Source organism: Pleurodeles waltl, chromosome 5 (assembly GCF_031143425.1).
Source record: "Pleurodeles waltl isolate 20211129_DDA chromosome 5, aPleWal1.hap1.20221129, whole genome shotgun sequence".
In the NCBI taxonomy this organism is placed as follows: Eukaryota; Metazoa; Chordata; class Amphibia; order Caudata; family Salamandridae; genus Pleurodeles; species Pleurodeles waltl.
In genome coordinates, this window is record NC_090444.1 from 681,861,504 (window position 1) to 681,886,111 (window position 24,608).

Genomic DNA, 24,608 nt, shown 5'->3' on the forward strand with positions numbered 1-24,608 from the left:
TGGGATCACTCTGGAGGAGCTCTTTGCACCACCCCTGGGGTGGTGATGGACAGGGGAGTGGTCACTCCCCTTTCCTTTGTCCAGTTTCGCGCCAGACCAAGGACTTGGGGTCCCTGAACCAGTGTAGACTGGAATATGCAAGGAGGGCACCATTTGTGCCCTGTAGAGCATTTCCAGAGACTCTGGGAGGCCACCCCCCCATTCCTGTAACACCTGTTTCCGATGGGAGAGGGTGTAACACCCCTCTCCTAAAGGAAATGCATTGTTCTGCCTTCCTGGTATTCAGCTGCTCAATCCCCAGGAGGGCAGACACCTGGCTGTGAGGTGGCAGCAATATGGGCTGCAGTGGAAACCTCAGAGAGCAGGTTTGGCAGCACTGGGGGACCATGGTGGAGCGCCAGGGTGCATTTGATTGGCCCCCCAATTCCATATTGGGATTGGGGGGACAATTCCATAATCCTAGACACCTCACATCGCCATATTCAGAGTTACCATTGTGAAGCTGCAAATATGTATTGACATATATGTAGTGCACGCTTATAATGGTATCCCCGCACTCACGAAGTCAGAGGAATTGGCCCTGGACGATGTTGAGGCACCTATGCTAGTGCAAGAGTGCCCTCACACACAGTAACTTTGCACCTAGCCTTCAGTAAATGAAGGTTAGACAAATAGGTGATCTGTAAGCCACTTAGTGCAGTGTAAAATGGCTGTGAAATAGTGTGTGGGCGCTATTTCACTCAGGCTGCAGTGGCAGTCCTGAATAAAGGTTTGTATGAGCTCCTTATGGGTGGCAAAAGTAATGTGCAGCCCATTATGGTCTCCTGGAACCTCAATGCCCTGGGTACCTAGGTACCGAATACTAGGGACTTATAAGAGGGTTTCAGTGTGCCAATATGAATTGGAATATGGAGCACTAAACTGTAGTGACAAATTTGATAGTAGAGAGAGCATAAGCCCTGGAGTTCTGGTTAGCAGAACTTCAGTGACACAGTCAAGCATTCTGACTACACATATAGGCCACAAACTACGAGCCCTGGAGTCCTGGCTAGCAGGATCCCAGTGAGACAGGCAAAACACACTGACAAACAGGCAGAAATTGGGGAAACATGCCAAGAAAGATGGTACTTTCTTACAGACATGCACCAGAAATCACCCTGCAAGGTTCATAGTCATGTCTAGTGGAATCTGTGGGTAGTGAACTTGGTAGACGGCTTGGTTAAAAGCCATTACCTGCACACAGTGACAACTAAGCATGGCTGAAGGTTAGTTCAGTAGGGCTTGTTGGGTAGGGTTAGTGAATCAAACTCCCGGGGTCTGTGCTCCGAGCTTGCTGGGCACAGCTAATAGCTGGAACCAGTAATCTCCTGAGGGAGTGACATTGAGGGTATGGCTTGGCCATCAGCCAGAGCCCAGTGAGCATCATAGAAATAGATTCTGACATCTCCATCCCTTCTCCCAGCCTACAAGTCTTAAATGAAGGCCAGACCATAAGCTTGGAACCAACTCAGCTGAAACAGTCTATGGCCTTAGCCCCCCTGCATCTCCAGCAAACGGTCATAATTTGCCCAGTGTTTTTGCCAAAGCAGATACCAAAAAGGGATCTCATGTGAGCACTTTGAAAGTTAACTCATCCCTACAAAGTTTGATTCTCCCCAGGTCTGCACTCACCTCAGGCCAGTCTTTGCCAAATTTGATACGTAGAACTAGAATTGGTTAGACCAACTAGCTGTGAAATGTGGTGCCAGTCCAAATTATGGAAACAGTAATGCATTTTGATTATAAATAAGGCTTTGTATGTCATGGTTCATTCTGACTAACATTAATTCAACACCAAAACTCATAGACTCACAATTATTGGATTTACATCCTAATACACCTCAGATCGGAGATATTTTCCATTTAATGCCACTATTGATGTGTTATGGTTCCTATGGTGTAACTGACCAAACATGGATGTGGTTTCATCTTTACATCTCAACCATAATGTCCATGTATATATAGTTTTAAGTGGATGTGTTTTTTCTATATATTTATTAGAAAGTTTACAAACCTGGTCTAGTTGTTCACAAACTTCAGTTGATAATTGTCACATTTTAGTTTGTGAATATGGCTTCAATATCATTAACACAGTGTTCGAATAGTGAACCAGGCCTAGAGGTTTGTCAACCACAAATAATCATGCTTAGTATGTGGTCGTCATTCATGAACCACTAATTTCCTATTTCTGAAACATTTTTAGTTAGGCCCATCAGTCATGAAACGTGTTTGACTCCAAATGTCATGAGGCTATGTTCATGAACTGAGATCACAAACCTTTTTTTTACAATTCCAAACATTTTTCAAGGCTGACAGATGTGCTATTATGCTCTTTGGGCAACCTGTGACCGGCATGCAACTACATTGGAGCTTCCAAATGATTTTGCAATTCATGACTTCTCAACGGTGGTTCAGTTCACAAACTGCTTAAGGTTGGAAGGAGAGAAAAAGCATATTTCTCCTCATCTGCTCAGGTAAGACTTGGGGCCTGATTTAGATATTGGCAGACAAGTTAATCCATCATAATAGTGACAGATATCCTGTCCACTGAAATCTAAATCCCATTAGATATAATGGGATTTTGATTTCAGCAAACAGAATATGTGTCACCGCTGTGATGGAGTAACTCACCTGCCAATATTTAAATCATGCCCTTGGTTTGCAGAGTGCCAATTGTAAAGCCCTTTCATCATTTTTCTCTAAACCAAGGTTTCCCAACCAGTTCACAAATCTATCAGTGGAGGTACATACAATTAACACATTGAAGCCAGGATGGTCAATTGGTTACACGCTGATTTCTTAAAACAGATTCACACCAAACTACACAAGTAAAACACATTCTGGAATTAGCTCTTTTTTCATGTCAGGTGATATAAATTTGTCCCATACTTTTGGCTTTTTGGGAGAGCCAACATTCCCCAAAATTTATATTCCTGAATGACATATAAAATACTTGACCATTCTGTGTTAAAGTTGGAACTTCAGATGTAAATAGTGCCTCTGGCAAATATTATTCACATTTTTCGTAATGTCTGAGACATTATTTTGAAATAAAAATAATGAACTTACCAAGGACTCATCATCTCAACAGTCAATATAGAAGCACTAAGGAGCCTCCATAATATTGTAAGAATGCCCAGGACGTACCTGTCTAGCCTTAAGACTGAAAGGGTTTAACATTCCTGGTGTTGTCCTTAGGTTTGGACAACCTCAGAGGATGTATTAAAAACATCCTTTTGCATACTTCGTGTAAAGCACCTTGAAAGCACAACAATGAGTTAAAACGAAGATAATTAGAAGAATAATGAAAACAGAAGAAGCTAAGAGGGAATCACAATAAACCAAAGAGCCCAGAAACAATTCTGATCAGTTGAGGGACTAACCAACATCCATAAAATAAGCAAGACAAACTGGGGGGACCCACAGTAAGAAACTAAGAAAAATTACTTTCTAATGTAACTTTATTCTCACACAACCAAAATAGATGTGGCTGGTAGCCTAGAGTCCCAACCAATTATAATCAGTGATCCTTCTTTACAGCTGCATATAAGAAATATCAAATTACGTTCAACACCACCTGCATATTCAAAGGAAAGGATGAGTTGAACAGTATTTTATTTTATTTTATATGAAAGCAAATTTTAATTATTCAAATAATCCTGAATATAATACAGCCAGGTTTATGTATAACTAATCATTAATAGCCTTAGTTACAAGTAACATGTTAATAAATAAACATTAAAAAAAATAAAAACATTAATACAATAATTCATTTTAGATAGAAAGAATATAACAGACCGCCCCTTCACAAGTCCTCAAAATCTGCTATAATTCTTCTCTTAAGACAAGCTCATACTCAATGGACTTGACTAATCCAGTGGTGTGTAACAAAGTAAATAAATTGTCAGGTCCTTAAATTAAAATTGGTTCACATCATTCATCATCATTCTGTAACGTTTTAGCTTCCCCACAATGTATTTATTTACCTTCTATAGGATTAAAATATCCTAACATTGCCAATCAAAGAACGTTATTAATTTCACAAGGGTGACAAATAATTTGTATAAATCAAATAGCATAAGAAGAATTAAAATCCATAAATCAAAAATCCTACCACAATTGATTCACCTCATATATTTTGGCCATTACAGTCTAGGTGCTTCGGGTAGGTGGTATAGATCCTAACATTTTCATGCTTTACAGGCATTTGTAAATATTGCTTAATCACACCAAAGTTAGTAGGATCTCACAAGTGACCCCTTCTCCATATACATAACAATAAATGTATTTTAACCATTTACTATTAAACCTTTTATATCTCATAGTCAAAAGTAGACACCAAAAATCCATTTCCACATGATTAGCGAATACACTGTCAAATACATCATCAATGGAGCATGAATACAGACATGTTTAAGGGCAAATACAATCAATCTGCACATACTTTTGAATATACATTTGTTTTAAAATCAAATCATTTCCAGTACATACAGTTCTTAAAAAAGACAAGCTGCTCCCACTTAAAACCATTCCGGATGGGAAATGGCAATATAGTATTACGACTTGGAATTCCTTTGCTAGGGTTTTCTCTTCTCTTTTGCCAAAGTTTGTGAAGTGGAATCCATAGGGCATGTGAAAAACAAGAATGAACTATTTGAAAACAATGCCAGTGCAGAGATACTCCAGGGAATTTGGGTGGCCTGGTGACTGAAGATGAGAACCTGGAATGAGCAGATTGAAACTTTCCTAGGTAAGGAGTTGATTCCCATCATAGGTTTTGGTGGCCCAGAAGCAGTCATAACACACTGTTTGAGCAATGCAGGCATAAAGAAATAGCCCAGGAATAAAAGAGCTAGTTCTCATGCCTCAGGAAGTACCAATTGCTTCTTTTCCCATACTTGTGTGAGAGAATACAGAGGTGGTAGCTAGTTTTGAGGATTCTGTCTATTATCTAGCATGATAATTGATTATTGAAGGGTCTCATGTGAAAGTATATTTCCAGTATAGTCAGGTATTGATGTATCCTACCTCTCCCTCACCCACCCCTCTCACTCTGGATTCTGTACAACAAAGTACACTGGCTCACCTCAGTTTAACTGATACTTCTTACTTTATCATTACCATTGTCTGCAAAATGTAGCCAATACCAAATTTGATACTAACAGCAGAATGACCCCGGCACACAGAACAGTACAGTCACAGTTCAAGTAGAGGACAAGTGTCCCTGGTATTCAGTTTGTAGACGTGGATAATAAATCTGGAGTCCTCAGTTGGTGAATTAAGTGTCTTTAATTGTAGTCCCAATTCGCCACAATTTGACGTAGTCATCCAAGAACAGCCAACATGTGTTTCGTCACACAAGTGACTTTTTCAAGGCTGTAAAACAATAAATGGTGTACACAATATGTAGGAGTAAACATGGGTAAGTAGGCTTGGTCTAAGTCCAAAGGGACATGTGCCAGTGTAATAATTTACCCATGTGAGTGTGTACACATATTCATATTCGTGACATCAGATTAGGTAGGCATGGCAAACCATAGTGAAAATTGTGAGCAAAAAAGTCACACGTGTAAGTGAAAGGACACCTAGGAAGAGGAAAAAAGTGAAGAAGAAGAAGAGAGCAACTTACTATCCGAAGCCGTGTGTAGGATTTTGATAATGAACCCCAATACTATCCCCAAGCGAAGTGATATCTAGGTGAAGCCAAGACGGTGGAGTAATAGGAGAAAGAAGGTAAGTGCATATAAGAGTTGGGTATAGAGGTAAACAAACATACCTGGGCCAGTTGGCCAGGAAGGTAAGTAGTAGGTGGGACCGATGTAAGGAGTTGGATGGTTGGCAGTAGGTGAAAGCCGATCCAGTAAATGAGTTAAGCGAAGAAGGCCTTGATAAGCCTCAGTTGGGGACCCTGCGTAGGTAACAAGGTAAATGTGAGGAAAAAAGATAGAATGTAGTGACTCGCTGTATCAATTAAGTAAACCTATGAGAAACAGAGAAAGATAAGGCAGGAAATGCTGGTGAGATAATACTGTGCCATATAAGTGGAACAGTTAAACAAGTCCGTTGGTGTCAAAGGGAATCCAACTTGTAGGTGAGGTAGGTGAGCAAATTACGAGCATATGTGAGCATACACAAGATGTGTAAGTCGATATTGATAAGAGGGAGTGACATATAGGGCATAAACGTAGGCTGGATAAAACAGAAACGTGAAATATGAAAGGTAAAATATCGTAGTACAAAATATTAATAAAAGCTAATGTACGTTTAGAAGTAACGAGCGCATGGGAAGGCCAGAGGTAAAAAGCAGTAATTTCAAGTTGAATAAAAAAAGGGGGGGGGGGAAATACCCTGAGAGAGTGAGGTGAGATAAATTATGAGAGGGCGCAGTGACAGGCTGCCCCTATACTGTGACTGGAGAGAGAGGTGTGAGAGGTAAGTGTAGGCTAATGGGAACGAGGATTGTAAAACAGTCCATTAGCGTATAGCAGAGGGAAGGAAAGCCAGTAATAAGCGTCTGTTAAGGAGTCGCGGTGGTATAAGATGGTAAAAGCGTAATGTACTTGGTACAAACACAAAGGAGATGGCGACACAAAGCTTACCTAGTAGAATACTGAGCCGGTCGTAGTCTGGTGTAACCGATGTAGGCGCGCTCGTGCGGTTTAAGTATGTTTGGTGGGCAGTGAAAGGGAAAAGGGACTAACCGAGTCGGAAGAGAGTATAGAGGCGGAATCTGGGCGGAATATGGCGGCCATCTTGAGATGGCTAAGAACATTACCGAAGTATGGTAAATGTTAGTGGAATGTGGATAGTTAATAAGTGAAATAAATGTGTGGAGAGAAAGAAAAAGGAAAGGAACCTATGGTAGTGGGCATGCTGGTGTCATAGTTGGTTACGGCAGGTATTTAAGCAAGGCAATATGAATATGTACAAACTACTAATGGCATAATCAATCTCAATGCTCCCCATTAGGGGAATACAGTGTAAACGAGTATTGTGCGGTCCTAGAAGAGAACGTGCTAGTAGCTGAGGGTCGCGTAACTATAGAATTAATATAGTGGATAAAATTACAGACATGAGTTTACATAAACAGAAAAGATAAAATGGTGAAAACACAAGGTAAGTGGTGCGGAGGCCAAATAGCCCCTAATTGTGTGACCAAAATTAAATTAAGACATAATAATATTCATCCTTAGATGTAATCCGCCTAGTTAAAGCAAGTGAGTATTAATGCATATTTAGACATTCAATAGGTTTACAGGCACAAGAACAAATATACATTGGTAAGTAATGACCCGGGAGCCCCCGGCCTAGTCACATTTTAAGACAGGAAAAAATGCAATTCGCGATCAGTGTTAAGCCCCTGTTCCACTGCGCGGAGTTTTAAAATCCATTTCGTCTCGCATTTTCGTAAATCCTTTGTTCTGTCACCGCCTCTGGGTGAGTTGGCGACATGAGCCACTCCATGAAATCTGACCTTGGTGAGATCCCTCTCACCGTGTAGAGTATTGAAATGTACAGCCAGTGGGTAGGTGGTGTTAAGGTTTCTAATGGCTCTCACATGCTCCTGTATGCGTTCCTTGAGTGGGCGTATTGTGCTGCCTATGTAAATAAGGCCACATACACAGACAACACAGTACACAGTGAATCTCGTATTGCAGTTGATGAAGTCATTGATATGATAGGTAGTCCTTGTGTTGTAGGAAAAGGATGTGATCTTATTGAGAGCCAGAGGGCATGATATGCAGCACCCACATTTGTAGAAGCCCTTGGGCTTGTCTGGAATCCAGGTAGGGGGGAATGGTTGCATGTGGGAGGCGAGGAAACTGGGACACAAAATATTCCTAAGTGTACGTCCTCTGCTATGTGTCATTGTGGGTGAACAGTTGATATAGTCCTTGAGACATGAGTCTAACATTAGTAGGTGCCAGTGTTTTTTGAGAATACGATGAATCTTGTTGCTGGCAGGGCTGTACTGTGTAATGAAGGAGACGGGACGTTTGGTAGAGTCAGTTGTAGGAGACTTTCTAGCCCTTCTGATGAGTAGAGAGTGTTGGTCCTTAGAGGAAATGCGATTGCTGGCTGTCGAGATAACTTTATTTGTGTAACCTCGTGCCCGAAATCGTTGTTTCAGATTCTCTAGTCCTTGGTTAAAAATGTCAGTATTGGTATAATTACGTCGAACCCTTACCATTTCACCATATGGTATTGCTCTGATTTGTGTAAAGGGATGAGCACTCCGTGCATGTAAAATGGAGTTGCAGGCTGTCGGTTTTCTGTACAGTCTGGATGTTATTTTATTGTCAGTGATGTATAGCAGAAGATCCAGGAATTCGATCTGGGCACAGTCAACCTTATGTGTGAATGTAAGGTTAAACTCATTGTTGTTAAGGTGGCATATAAGTAGGTTGAGGTCGGAAATACTGCCTGTCCAGATAACCAGAATGTCGTCGATGTATCTCCCCCAGTACAAAACATGTTGGGTAATGTGTGTCGGGCATTTGGTCCCCGATACAAAGACTTTGAAGAAGCCCCAAAAGCAGGTCACCGGACCGCCACTGCCTCCGAGCTGTGGTTGGAGCTGAAAGATACCTTTGGTTGTCCCGCCTTCTGGCTCGGCTCCAAAAATAGCCAAGACCAAAACATTGAACATCCCACACAGTTTTTGGATCAAGCAGACCCATCGATCAGAGAGTTTCAGCATTGAGCAAAAAGTCCACCACATTGGCTTCAGAGCCAACTGCTTCAGCTTGACACAAGGTTTCGACACCGAAAAATTTGGAACCTAAGACTGTATCTTCCAAAGGCTCCAGTCACTTGCCTCACCAGTGAAGCTGATCTTAGAGATAATGGATGCTGATCAGCGTCAATTCCATTTTCAAAAAGGAACAGGAAGAAAAATTGCTTCACCCCTGTTCCAATCAAAAGGGAATTCACATTTCAAGATGCCTTAGACACACTTCCTCCACCTAAAAAGGTCTCAAAAGACAAGGCTCCACTTTGACCCCAATCTTCTCCACCACACTCTCCTGTGCTTCCTTCTACTCCTCCACCATCTCCCCAATCACCTACACCTATTACTGAGCCACAATTCCATCCACAAGGTTTAACCTCACCTCATGGAGATGATTTAGGGGACATGCCAAAGGGCATTGACCCATGGGTTTCATACCAGCCAGATCCCATTTTACCAAATGACCCTGCTCTCTATTCAGCACACCCATCACCTCCTGAAGACTCAACATCATATCAGCAGGTCATAGCAAGGGTAGCTGCATACCACAATGTCCATATGCACACTGAGCCTATTGAAGAGGATTTCCTCTTTGATGCACTGACTACCTCCGATAAAGAAAGTCCGTTTTTACCTATGCTTTCCCAGCATGCTCAGACATGCCACTGATATTTTTTTTACAACCTGTTCGGTCTAGAGTTATCACCCCAAGAGTAGATAAAGAATATAAGGCTGCACCTACAGACCCTATATTTATACGTTTATAAATCCCTCCTGACTCCATAGTAGTCAGCACAGAACAAGCATGTTTTAACAGCCAATCAACAGGCGATATGCCTCTCCCTAATAAGGAGAGCAAAAACCTGGATGCAGCAGGGAAAAGGATAGCTGCACAAGCTGCCAATCACTGGCGTATCGCCAATTTTCTGGCACTCTTAACACAGTATGACAGGACCCTATTGAACAAAATGGAGGATCTTCTCCAGTACCTCCCATAGGAACATGGAAAAAGGGCACAGGATATAGTTTGAGGGTCAGCCCACCTAAAACAACTCCATCAGGTGTGCAGTTGATGCTGAAAACACCACAGCATATGGTATTAATACCAGCATTATCAGAAGACATGCTTGGCTAAGATGTTCAAGGTTCTAGCCAGAAATTCAGCGGGCAGTTCTCAATATGTCCTTCGACAGGGAACACTTGTTTGGCCAAGAGGTTGACAACACCATAGAGAAGCTCAAAAAAGACCGGCACAGCAAAGGCTATGAGAGCATTACTCACCACAACAGGGTAATTTCCTTTGCCCACAATTCAGAGGAGGCTTCAAGCCATCCGTTATTGAGCCTTCCACCCCTTAAAGTAAGCAAGGCACCCATTTCTATACTAGAGGTTCCTTCAAAGGCTCATACAAGGGTTCAAACAACAAAGGCATAGGAAAGGCATTCACCTCTAGAGGATCTGCCTCCACTGCAAGCCAATGACTACCTACACCTTCTAGTGGCTCACACCTCTCAAATATTTCTACGCATAATGGTCCAATATCACCACTGCTCAGTGGGTTCTCTCAATTATCCAACAAGGTTACTGTCTCAAGCTCATTTCCACTCTACCAAACACTCCCCCTCACACTCTCATACTCTCACTAGATCATCTTTCTCTTGTGAAAGAAGAGGTACAATCCTTTCTTCTCAAAGGGGCTATAGAACCAGTTCCCATCTCACAGCAAGGGTTAGGAGTATACTCCCTATACTTCCTCATACTAAAGAAGGACGGGGCACTCAGACGCTTTCTAGATCTCAGACCACTCAACCTCTACATTCGATCAGGGCATTTACATATGGCCACTTTCCAAGATGTCATTCCATTGTTACAACAAGGTGACTTCATGACAGGTTTAGTTCTAAAGGACTAATCAAAACAAAACAGGCACGCGTCTCCGGGTAGGTTTAACGGCTGACTGACAGGAAGATATCAATGCATTCTCCGTTTGTCTGAGGGCTACTTGTCCCTAGGATGCCTGGTTTCCACCTGGGATGGGCGACCTATTGGGTGTCTGACCTTGACGACTAATGACGTACAGTAAGTGACTTTTCAGCACACACTGCACTCTCTTCTGTAGGAGAAGTGACGAACCTTGGTCCTGATGAAGCGCATGAGCGCGAAACATGTCGACCCCTTAGTGGAAGGTTAGAGCATTTCTCTTCTTTCCCCCCTATGTAGGAGTGACGGTGGTCATTATTTCCTCCGTACTCACCGCCACTGATTTTAATCTTGGCCTGACAGCCATTTTTGAGTTATTAAATTTAGTCTTTGGATGTGCAGAGCCAATTTTAATCCCACATTGCACTCTCCTCCTTCTTTTTTGTCAGCACGTACTGCAGATACCTATGGATCTGCGTAACCATTTTTCGGGATAGAGCCACCACCATTTGTGTGGTGACCCGTCAGATATTGCAGTGCCGGTCTGGCGAGGAGTTAGCCCAATGATGATGCTTAGCGTCTTCATTGACGCATGAGGGCACTCCTATCATTATACCGATTTCCGGCGTCCTATCTGGATCTTCCTTCTTTTTTTGGAATAGTGTACTCTTTTGTTTTGATTAGTCTATGTTCAGGGAGAACGTACACTGGACCAGTAATCTCCCAGTCCCTCTTATTGTTTAATTAGTTCTAAAGGAAGCATACTTTCATATTCCCATTCATCCAGCCCACCACAAGTACCTCAGATTTGTCATAGTGGGGAAACATTATCAATTCAAGGTTTTACCATTCGGAGTTAAAACTGCCCCAAGGGTCTTCACAAAAGGTCTAGAAGTAGTTGCACATTCATGTCTTCCCCTACTTGGACGACTGGCTCATCAAACCCAGTACAAACCAACAATATTGGCATCACACTCAAATCAAAATACACCTCCTTCATACTCTGATTCATCATCTATTTTCTGAAATCTCATCTCCAACCTTTACAGATAAAGCCTTACCTAGTGGCAATTCTCAATGCTCTGTCAGGGCTAGCATATTCAACTCCAGCTCGAAATCAAACTTTTCAAACTCTTATTTCCCAACTACAGGAAAACCACACTTATACAGTGAGAACAGTGATGCAACTATTAGGGATGATCGCCTCCTGCATTGACATCATTCCCTGTCCCAGGCTACACATGCGTCCCTACAGCAGTGTCTATCTCATCAGTGGTCTGGGTCAGAGAGTCATTTTCAAGATCTAGTGTTGATGGACCCCCATACTTACTGCTATCTGCAATGGTTGAATTCAACCAACCTCTCCAAAGGCTGGCCCTTTATGTACCCAGCGCCTCAAATCACTCCAACTACAGATGCATCACAGACAGGTTGAGGCGCTCACCTCAACAACCTCACAACACAAGGTGCTTGGGGTCCCATTCAACAACTTTTCCACATCAGTTTTTTTGCAGTTGCAGGCAGTTTTCCTAGCAATCAAAGTATTTTCTACCACAACTCTTCCCACAAAGTGGATCTAGTCAGTACAGACAACATGACAGCCATGTATTATCTGCAGAAACGGGGGATGTTCTTCTCAATTGTCCCATCTCGCTCAGACAATATGGAAATGGGCAACTCACCACTACATTCACCCTAGTGGGACAAGGTCTCCCAGGAATGGACAACCAGTTTTCAGACCTCAGCAGGATGCAGGAACAAGTCCATGAATGAGAACTCCACCCACAAGTGCTTCATTAGTACTTTCAAAGGAGGGGAACACCACAAATAGATCTCTTCGCCACAGCAGAAAATTCAAAATGCCAAAACTTCACGTCCAGATACCCACACCCTCAGTCCAAGGGCAACTCCCTATGGATGAATTGGTCAGGGATATTTGCTTACACTTTCCTGCCTCTTCAACACATTCCATCTCTAGTTTGCAAACTGAGACAAACCTCCCTCACAAAACTCATTGTAGCTCCACATGGGCACGTAAACCTTGTTTCCCAAAATCTCTGGATCTGTCCGTAGTTCCTCAAGAGAAACTCCCCAACAGGCCAGACCTTCTGACTCAAAATCAAGGTCAGATCAGACATCCAGCTCCCAGAACGCTCAATTTGCGATATGGCACTTGAAGTCATAGAATTTGCTTATTTAAATCTTCTGCCAGAATGCATGGGCATGCTTGAAGAAGCATGTAAACCTACAACTAGACAGTGTTATGCTGCAAAATGGAAATGTTTTGTATGCTACTGTCAACATAAACACATTGACCCACTCAAGCTTCAGTCCAAGACATTGTTTGCCATCTGCTGCATTTCGAAAGGCAAACTCAGCATACTCATCAAATTGTCTTCATTTAGCAGCTAAAGCTGCTTACCTCCAAAACAGATAACAGGTCTCTTTATTTAGAATCCCGGTTATCAAATCCTTCATGGGAGGCCTCAAAAAAGTCATTCCACCCAGGGTTCCCCCAGCACCACCCTAGAACCTTAATGTTGTACTTACTAGGCTCATGGGTCCTCCTTTTGAGCCTATGCATGCCCCTTTACAATTCCTTTCATGGAAGGTAGCCTTTTGACTACCCTAACACATGTAGGTGAACTCCATGCTCTAGTTTTAGAAGAATCATTCCTCCAGTTACACAGATACAGCTTAGTTCTTCGAACAAACCCTAAATTCCTTTCAAAAGTAGTTTCACAATTCCACATTAACTAGTCAATTGAGTTACCAGTCTTTTTCCCTCAACCAGACTCAGTTGCAGAGAGAGCTGTTCACACACTAGATGTTAAGAGGGCACGTATGCATTATATTGACAAGACCAAACACCTTAGGAAAGCCAAGTAACTTTTTGTAGCACTTTCAATACCTCATCAAGGTAACCCAATATCAAAAAATGGTATAGCCAGATGGATACTCAAGTGTATTCAAACTTGTTATGCCAAAGCCAAAAGGAAGTTACCTATCACCCCCAAAGCACATTCTACCAGAAAGAAGGGTGCTTCTATGGCCTTTTTAGGTAACATCCCAATAGCGGATATATGTAAAACTGCTATTTGGTCTACACCGCATACATTTACTAAACACTATTGTGTAAATGCCTAAGCACATCAACAAGCCAATGTTGGCCAAGCAGTGCTCAGAACACTTTTTCAATCAACTCCAACTCCTACAGGCTAGCCACCGCTTACTTGGAGGGACTGGTTTACAGTCTATGCAAAGCATGTGTACCTACAGCCACACATGCCATCAAATGAAAAATATTATTTACCCATTAGACATCTGTTTGTGGCGTGTAGTGCTGTAGATTCACATGTGCCCTTCCTCCTCGCCAGAAGCCTGTGGTCATTGTGGTTGCATTCTTATATAGATATTGTATATATGTAAATACATGGACATCTCTTCCTCTTTACTCTATACACTCCTTACCTCACCGCCTGCGGGAAAACAATGTAACAAAGGACTCAATGCCCATGCACAATATAACCAAGAGAAGGTGTCACTCGATCTTGTGACTCGGAAAGATTCTTCAAATAAAAACAACTTGTAACATTCTGGACCCAACACTAGGTGGTAGATGTATGTGAATCTACAGCACTACATGCCATGAACAGATGTCTACTGGGTAAGTAACTTTTTCCTTATTGCATTTGATGAATGGATTTGGTAAGTAGCTTTCGATGGCCAAAGGATTTGATTTCTATTAAAACCTGTACTGTAACTAATAAAGAACCACACCAGATGTGAAAGGAAAGTGAAGTCCTACTAGAGACAATGACCCTGGCTCTGAAGAGTGGAGAACATAAAAACTTTCCAATGAGGGAGCAGAAAAATGTGAGTGGGAATACCCTCCATTTGTTGAGTGGCCAAGCCTCATTCAACCTTGCAGATTTAAATACAGTGTGGTCACAAGAAAAACATGTTAGAGTAGGTGCTTTGTCCAGGCTGCCATGAGATCCTTAAAGATTCTCAATCCTTAATATAATTGTAGAAAGCTAGCAAAGAAAACCCCAACAAACAGCCAAATGGAGTGAAGGCTGAAAAATACAAAATTAACTGTGATTTCAGTAAATAAGAGCCATGCTAAGTGCTTCGACTGTTATTTAGATACAGATGGAGGAAGCATAAAAAAAACCCTAAAGGTGGAAGAAAGTTCCACATTGTGCACAAACAAAACCAGATGAAGTATCTGTTTCTCAAGATCAATTTTTCCAAAATCCCTTGTTTTCCATATTTATACTAATTCTTAAACTCATTTTGGCTTCTATTATCAATCAAAATTGGCATACAGCCTTAACTGTGACAAACATTCCGGGGCCTAGTGAAAACATAATAAAATGTTATTAAATAAGTTAAATTCTATCAGCAGTGCACTAGGTGTCAGCCCAAGAACCAAGGCTGGGTTCTTAAAATTCAGTTATAACCAATGCTGTTCGTTCAAAAGCCATTTAAAATGGTTGGTGTATGTGCGTGTGGAATATACTACACATTCCCAAAAGCTTTTTTCCTATGACAAACCACGATCTGCTGACTACTTGTTTGTCCAGGGTTAGTATTCCAAAATAAAAGCTTATGGTCTAAGGAACTAAAGTCACATTTTCTTTAATTCTGCAAGTGCACTCAAGATCAGACCCAATTGTTTTGTTGCTTCTGCGGTCTCCCTCTTCGTTCTTTTTATTTCCTTCGGCCTCTGGTTGTGTCCATTTTCCGTTTAGTCAAGCAGGCATTTGCATGCTTGCAACTGCTGTATTGCTTTTGGCCACAGTGTTGTGCAGGCACTGAAACGTCCAGTGCTGAAAGATACCAGCAGGAAGGCTACTTACCAGCTGGTCGGTGTGTAATTTATTAAGTGTGGGGGGAAAATGCCTACTTATTTCCTCCCCCTCCCTTCCCTCCTTATTGTTTTGCCTCTTAAAGATTTCAAGTCTGATTCTGTGAGGGAATGTGGTTCAGGTATGAAAGGATGGTGGCAAATCAAGGACAACCCTCCTTCTATAAAGGACTTTGAAAGCTTCATTGAACTTTGGGACTGCTTCTTTTCTGGTAGCATCGCTCATGTCACTAAGCATTCTCTACAAGCATAGAATGTAGTGTTGTATCAAATCTCACCACAAGAGGAGGAATTACATGTGTTAAGCATGAAATCTTTCATGGACATGGTTTAGTTAGTTAGTTCTAAGTATGCTTTCAGGGTCGGGAATGAATTACATCCACAAGAGTTCATTTGTGCTTCACCAGTTGGGGAATTTAATGTTCACATTCTCTTCAGCCTTACTGATTTATGCACAATTCTCAAAATGTCCATTCTGTGTTACTAACGTCTGTGTCCTTTGCCCACAATAAGATAGTCTGCACGTGGATATGACTTGCAGAGTTAGGGACTGGTCCCACAGACATTGCCAGCACCTTTTTGTGCCTATCACTTACTCATAGCTGAATACAAACCCCACTTTTCCACTTTGGTATAGGCCAGTTGCAGGGCAGTCACCATTGAAAATGCAAGGACGGCAGTGATCACTCCTGCCGCCACCTTGCCTCTGAGTATTGCGTAGCTGCATTGCTGAAGTTTTTTCATATGTGCAATATCGAGTAATCTATAATGTGTGTTGTAGAATTTTTTGTTGAATATAGTCGTAACTGCTTAATCCATGATATTTCATTCTAAACAAATTAATAATAATGTTTAGAAGTGTGACTGATAACATCATTTAGATATGTCCCATTTTTGTGAAGACACCAATTTAATTAAAAATGGATGCCGTTTCTAGTGTTTTGTTCATTCAGTTCCTGTTCATTCCCGCTCACAGTCAATGTCCTCACTGCATGTTTTCTGTCCCCACAGTTTCCGCAGAGCACAGTCCAGCGTAACATAACTGACTATTTCCTTTAGAGAGCATATATTTTTAATTAAACTTTCCTTTGTTTCCTGATGTATCTTCTTGATGGACACTTCCACTGGAATTTCCGATGGAGGCTTGCTAGCACACTAATGTATTAGTCTTTGTTTGAGAATGTTTCATATTTTGTGCTGCATCTCTGGGTTGCTGTTGTTGTGGAAGGTAATGGCTGAGTCTTGATTATTCTTAGAAGTGGGTTAGCGTTATAAACTGTAAAATGACAGTCTTGTTTCTGATTTGCCCGAATGTGTTATTACTCGTCCTGCTCTGCTGAATCTGTAGTTTTGCTCATTGTTTGTGCGTAAAATGTATATAAAGCCCTTGGTTTCCCTCTCTCAACTCGGTCTGTTTGGATAGAGACTTTTATCATTTTCCTCACAAACCCGTGTCCAGTTACTGAGAACTTTATTTTCCATATTAGAGTGGTCCTAGTCACTATTTTGATTTACTCTGCTATATTATTGGAGCTGATGTCGTGGATGGTGATATCTTTTATCACTAGATCAAGGGTGCTAGAGCCAAATCACCAGAGGTAAAGTTTGAGGTGATTGAAATTTTAAGGTTCAGTAAATTCTTGGGGTTTGGGCTCCCACACAGGCTTGCACTCAGGTATTGTGAACATGATGACCTGTGTGTTGTGGAATCTAGACACAAGTCTGCAATGTGCGTTGTGCTTATTCCGGATCTCAGCCCTGAGCTGGACCTTTCTTAAAGACCTGAATATGATTCTTAAACATTTTACCAAAATGTGGGTCATGACAGGAAAACTAAAGTACTCAGACTAGTGTTGGAATTTCGACTAGTCCATGCTATATTGTCCTCTAGCAGTGCCTTTCCAGCAGCTGATATATATATTTTTCATGCTCACTGGGTGTAAGCTAAGTGTGCAAGTGCATCAGCAAGGTTGTGAAAGACTGCACTTGTCCTGAAATCTGAATGTTTTTTTTATTTTTTATATTAATGCAGAATTACATCTCGCACACACAGAATGTTATTTAGAGCACTGATAGGCATCCCAGTTGGAGAAGACACCGGCAGGACCAATAGGAAGTAGTTCATTCACACTGTACGTTGAGCTTACAGCTACAGACCTCAGCAATTTCATTTTAGTGTCAGTGTGAGACATCTTCAAGCAGATAGAGGAAATGTGGTGTAGTTAACATGACTCCAGTTACAGGAGAAACTGATATCCATTTCCCACATGCAGCTTTCTTTGATGGAATAACTCGTTTTTTTCCTTTTAGTTCCAGAGAGAAAATTGTGTGCATTTGTTTATTGATGGTGTTATTCAACCACTTGGCACGTCAAGCATGCTAATAAATTAAAAAATAATATTGTTCTCATTGTAAAACATCGCATTACTGTTGAGGTGTTTGGAGCATTTTGAAATACCTTAATATTATCATCATAATTATTGAAATCATTCTTTCATTTTATTCTGTAAAAATGGGCTTTAACCACAATTTGTAATGTGGTAGTTGGAATAGGTGATATTGCTTTATTGTGTGATTGCTTGTCAGTTTTTGTTTTCACTTGGAAGACGTTTCTGAGCCTTAGTTGTGAGTAAAGCTCAATTTGTTTGATCTACAGATAACCTACCAGTCAAAAAATCTTCAGCTGATGTTACAGTCTCTTTGGAACCATCACCCCAGGCTCCCATTCTCCATCCAGTAACACTGCTCCCAGGAGCACCACAGCAGCCAGTAAGTTCTTCTATTGGAACTTGAAAAGGGTTTGTATTTATGTTATCTAACAGCTACCTCCTGCGTCTATGAGTTATCAAACTTTCAAAGACATCGCAAGATAGTGTCAGGCATGAGGCATGGAGGCACAGAACACACTAAACATAGACTATGAATCTTACTGTACCCTTATAGCCGGCTATACCGGCCATGAAGGGTCGCCTACAGTTTTAAAGGCCTGAGTCGAAGAGAGCGTGCCTTTAATGGCTGTTAGAACATTCCACCCCATGAGAGCAGAATATCCTAATGAACAAAAAAAACGAATGCCTATCGCAACCCGTAGGTGTTTAAACCACTCTGGGCTCTGAAGGGTTTGTTTCACAGTTGTTGCTGTGATTGTTCAATAGATAACAGCTGCATGCAGGGCCACGGCTGTTAGCTGTTGAACATTCATAGCAACAGCTGTGAAAAGAGGTCCGCGTCAATCCCTCATTCTCCCTGGGCTCGGCCTTACTGCTTTGCCTTGTCCAGTCGTGCCAAGGAGACCCAGAAGCCGAGCAGCATTGCCCCCTCCCTCATTCCGAGGCTCCATTGATGTTGTGAGCTATGGGAGATGGGGGAGGAAGGCACGCGCTCTGCCTTTTGCTTTCCCCTGCCCAATCCCTATATTCTGGAGAGAGACAGAGGCTGTTGGTTAGGACACTGTAATGTTAAAAGCAGCAGGCCTACACCTGCTATATAGGCCACTGCAGCGCCGTTGTCTCAACATTCCAGTGTTATAATTTACGGTAAATCCTTTACTCCCAAATGAATGTTTTCCTATGGCTTCTTTTTGAACATATTTGTTTTATATTTGATCAATTTGTATTTCTTTTAGTCTTTTCCTGACTTTTTCTGTTATGTTGAAAGTGGACACTGCCCAGATGCTGGGAGTGTGACTGCACCTGCTGATGTATTCTTGCCTCCCTCGGTCAGAACCTAGGAGAGGGTTGAAGATTCTAGAACCCTCACAAAGATCTGTAATAGGTGGACAATGCAGTAAAGGGATGTAGGAAAACATTTTAGAATTTTCCTCTGCACTGCTGATATTTCATGATGGTTGTATGTGATTTTATAGAAAAGCAATGTTATGAAATACCATTACTTAGAATCATTTCATCTAAACAGTTTAATGGAGATATTGGCGAGGAATGGCATTTATCATTTGATAGAGAACAATTCTAGAAAGTCTTTTATCCTTCGACATTGGCTTCTGCGCACTTCTTTTTTAATGTGTAAATTAAATAGTTGTAGGTATTACTTTCAGAACATTTTTGTCGAAGATATTTGTGTTAATTATGTACTTAAGGGGACACCATTTTGGATTTATATTTTTTACATTGTCAAACAATTACTTTGGAGCTTTTAATTCACCGAACCCTCCCCACCACTAAACACCATCCAGTTCTACCCCCTAAAAATGCCTCACAAATACTATACACATCCCTGATCCCTAAACTCCTCACCACCTTTAAACTCCCCCATCCCTGAGTCTTAACAATGTATATGTATAAACTCCACCTATCTCATAGCCTTCAAAATCTCATACCACCCTAAACACTCCACCCATTCCTGAACGCTGAAAACCCTTCACCACCCCAAAAACTCACCAGCCCTAAACTCCACCCATCCATAAAACCTAAAAAAACACCTCAAAATCACTACACACCATCCTTCCGTGAGCCCAAAAAACCCTTACTGCCCAAAACTCTACTCACCCCTGATTCCTATAAAAACCCTCACCATCCCTAAACTCCACCTATCCCTTAACCCTAAAAACAGCTTATTGCCCCTAAACATCACCCATCCCGGAACTAAAACTTCCCTCACTACTACTAATCTTCACACAAGTTTGTGATTTTAGACGTTTCCTTTAAATTATTTACTTTAATTTTCAATTTATTTGTCTTTCCTAAAATTGTTTTTTCCATGACTTGGTTTCCCCCAGTGTAGTTTCTCACTTTCCGTTTTTCCATTAATTCACATGCATCAATTTTCATGAATGTCCTGAAAGGAAGATGAATAGTGTCGCCATTAATGAGGGCTGTTAATCAGCTTTGGTTCACAGCTGGGACTTTTTGGGGCAAACATGACCGTTTCTTTGGCCCCTCTGCTCCTGCAAAGCCTTGTCCTTCAAGTCATGTTAGACTTGCAGGAGACGGATGTCTGTCATTGATAGCCATCTATGACTTACCTTTAGAGACACATTGTTTTTTTTCAGGATAATAAACAATAAATAAATATTTGTTTTTTCGTGTGCCATATTACTGGTTTCTCTTTTAATTCTCGTTTCTTTTGCAGATATGTACTTGTATTTTAGATGAGCCATAAAGATTAATATTTCATTTGGTACATGCAAACACGAGAATAGTACGCTTTGTTGACATTGGATGCATTGTTAAGTCTGCACAGGCTGCAATGGATTAATTGCTTCACTTGTGAGTAACATTTTTATTTATTTTCAATAGCCAAAAGCCAGGTCTGGGATTAGTAAACCGTACAATGTAGTGCAGATCAAAACGAAGACTGCCCAAGAAGCAGAAGAAACTATACGATGGCTCATGGAGGGAAAAGGTGGTGAGTTCTCTGTTAATATTTTACAATTGAAAGGCAAATTTAGTTTTGTCCACCTTTGTTTACATTGGATGCAACTCACTTCTGTCCCGTTCCCTTTGGGATTTTGCATAAGTGTTACAAATAGAAAGTGTTTCAAGATCGTAGTGTCCTGTGCAGGTCTCAGGTGGGAACACAAGGCAGCTGTGCCTGGAATGAGTGCCTGACTTTTCTTTCTGATATCATTAAGGCTTTGGTTAAGAGTTCCTCTAAGGAGGGTCTGCTGTTCATCGCCACAGTTAAAATTTGAAATTCGGGGGATCAAAATGTATCTTCTTCAAAAAATTGCACCTATTATTATCCACTAATGTTGAGGAATGACATGAGGATTTTGGTACTCTCTACATGTCCTGATATTTAATGGGCCTTTTTCACCTACTAATTTCTGTCAGGATTAATGAACTTCATGGGGGAAAATCCAGGGATGTGGACTTCATGCTACCTGGTAATAGCTGGGTTCAGTAAGCACTGCCCAGCTCTTAATTCTTACCATTGTGCAAACCAGGGTTTGCACATGGGTCACAATTTTCAAGTCCAGTTATAGTGTGGGCTTAAGCATGTAATATAGCACTCCCCGAAATGACCTGCACGATGCATCTTTTCATCTCACACAGTTTTGCTGCACTGTTGTGTTTTTGTGATTGGCCTCCTTGTGAGTGAAGATGCTTTTAGATTCCAGTTTGGTCCTGAAGAAGTTGTTAGTGGGCAAATAAACAAGCATTTTTCCAGGCATAAAATAGACTAACATAATGTAATCTGTTCCTAGTGAGTGACAACCATATATTTAATTTCCAGGTTGTATCTGGCCATTTTATAAATGCACCTAAGAGGTGGTTATGGAAAGTATGCTATCTGTTGAAATAACTACTGACTTCTAAGAGGATAAATGCTGGATTGCTTTTTTCACCGTTTATATATAACTGGGATTATTAAGAAACGTGTGATGCTTCCAGTTTTTGCAGCATTAGCAGAACGAGGATCCAAAGAATCAGTATAGTCTACAATCTATCATTGTATGGTCTGAGAGAAAGCTGGGCCCAGTTTCTTAGTGGAAACACTGTAACTAGTTGAGATAAATAAGTTATTGAGCATCATAAATGTAGCCAAGAGGTGATGGTAAGTTTGCTAGCAATGTTTTTTGTAGTTATTAAGTCAAGGTGAAAGTCTGTATTTAGATTTAAGCCCCCACCACTTTTATGAAGTCAGTCCCTATTGAGAATATATATGCTGGAGTTGCAGAAAAGAGCCATCCATGCTTGGACCATACAATGTTGCTAGATTATGAGATAGACCTTTATTTTATTATATTTTTTGTTAAACTTGATTCTTATGAAAACTAGCTCTGCACAACAGTCTCTTAATGAGACAGGCAATCAGAAAAAAAGTTATTTACTGTCAATCAAGCGAAAGGTAATGGGAGGAATGCCTGCAATAAGAATAAACACTGGCAATTTGCTCAGAGTATCATTACAACCTATCATTTTTTAGCCTACCATGCCACCTCAGATGAGACCCAGCCACATGGAATTCAGTGTTGGTCCAGTTCAGACAGGAACAATCCAGCCAGAACTTCCAAGCTTGGTCCACTATGAACCCAAAGACAAGCAGCCCAAGACGGGGTTTGCCCTGATGGGAGATCTTCAGCCTGGCACTTAGGGGTTGGACTTGTCCCAGTGTGCAGGATCAAAACTGATTTACATATAGCTGTCTCCAAACTGAGGGTGCATAGTGCGCAAAATAATGATGGACTGGAATGCAGCCCTAAGTAACTACCAGTGGCTGAGATTAATTCAAGCCTTCCACCATGACGTTTTGTGTAGATGCATAAAGCCTCTTCTGCCTTTTTAGGTCAGAACATGAAAGTGCTTTTAGATTACAGTTTTTGCTGTTTGTGGTTACCCCAGAGTGCTTTTTCTAAAGATCCATGCAGATGCTTCATATCTTGCAAGTTCCAGCAGTACTTTCTGTCTTACAGGCACAAAATATCAGAAAACAGGAGGGTTCCTATCTCACAGCTTTCAGCCCAAGCCTGTGGCCCTTCTGTTACCCTGGTTGCACTCCTCTCATCAGATGTGTCCCAGCACTACGAGTCTCCACTGTGCAACATCTATCAGCTTGTTCCTCCATACATACAGCAGAAAGTGCCTCTCCCTGTATTTCTCTAGGAAAGATGTCGCCCACAATAGAAGCCTAGCCTCATATTGATCATATTCTTTCTTGCACATAATCATACAGCCTTCCTAGCCTAGATTGAGACTGTAATACTGGTTAACACTAATTTAGATCACGCCTAGAGATACCCTATCCAATATTCACTTCAAGGATCAACCCTGGTTCAAGGTAAATAGAGGGTTGAATTCATAGTATCTGTTTTCAAATCATACTCTCCCTCATTACAAGAATGTCCATCCCCTGCTAGCCTCATGTTTTCTCTCCATAATGTGCCACACCCACTGCCTGTGCTTTACCACTGAAAATGCAGTCCAAGACTTTTCATCCAATCTCAGGCAGGGTATTAAACCCCATACACCAAGTGCTGATTCTGCCAAAGTGTTAACTATCCATAACTATCCATTCCATCTGCCTATGCCTGACCTGAAATAGCCCAACACAACTGTTTCTTAAAGCTTTCTCAAGTCCATAAAGGTCATGGAAAGGCCATTATGTTCATCCACCTAGTGATGAGAAAGCAAATATTGAAAATGTGACAGATAATTTCCATTCTCTTTAAGTAACCAGCTTGGAAGCCATAGAGGGTACTAAATTTGATGGCGTAATAACATAACAGTGGATCAAATTGCAATATTTTTCTATTGCAAAATATGCCTAATTTTCATGGAAATTATTTGTATTATTGACAACTTGCTTTGGTACTATCTCGCCTGAAAGTTAAATGTGAGGACATACCTCAGTTACAAAAGTCTTGCAAGATACCAGTAGTTTAGTGATCCGAGAAGAACAATTCACTCTCTCGAGGTAGATATCGGTTTTATAGTTTTACACCCAGCCTGCAAGACATTTTCTGCTTGAACAAGTCCCCTGTGGATGAAATTTCACAAAACAACATAAATGGGGGAAAATATGTGACGTTCTTGTACAGCAAAATACACAAATACTATAAGTATAAAGTAGAAGTTCAGGAAGGACATTTATGATTTGTGGAATCCCTTTTTAAAGCTCAACTATCGCAAACATCCCAGATGGTGGAATAACTCCATTGCTAGCAACGGCATTACAGACAACTGCTAAATAACAGAAAAAGACCACTGAGTTGGCCTTCTACAAATCAGTGGCAGTAAGTTTTGCTTCCATGGCTTCCCTACGCTTTAACAACTTCAAAAGCTTACACCACTTTAAACTGTTTAAAATGGAAAGATGACTGATTTATGTTGTGAAACATGTTCTGGTATTAAGAATTCACACCATGATCACAAAAACATACCCGACAAGTGGGTGAACCAGAATCAAGGGACTATCTGGGACTAGCATAATACCTCAAAACATGGGTCAATAATATTCTGCAGCCTTTTATCTGGATTATGCTCTGCTGTTGAAACCACAGGTCCTGCTGGTTCTTAATTGTGCTGTGCTCTGTCAAGACTGTTTATTCTGATTTTACCAGGCAAGAAGCTCATTGTTTCCTCT

The 24,608-nt window shown here is 41.2% G+C and overlaps 1 protein-coding gene across 2 annotated transcripts in view; it reads left to right on the plus strand.

Moving 5' to 3' along the window:
• The window catches only part of SYNJ2 (synaptojanin 2), a 494,632-nt gene that overhangs the window by 457,485 nt on the left and 12,539 nt on the right, over positions 1-24,608 (plus strand). The window contains exons 24-25 of one of the 2 annotated variants that reach the window (XM_069234571.1): positions 18,220-18,332; positions 20,819-20,927. In XM_069234571.1, the coding sequence (XP_069090672.1) occupies positions 18,220-18,332; positions 20,819-20,927 (222 nt within the window). The remainder of the gene's footprint in view (positions 1-18,219; positions 18,333-20,818; positions 20,928-24,608) is intronic. The other variant, XM_069234573.1, reaches the window with a different exon arrangement.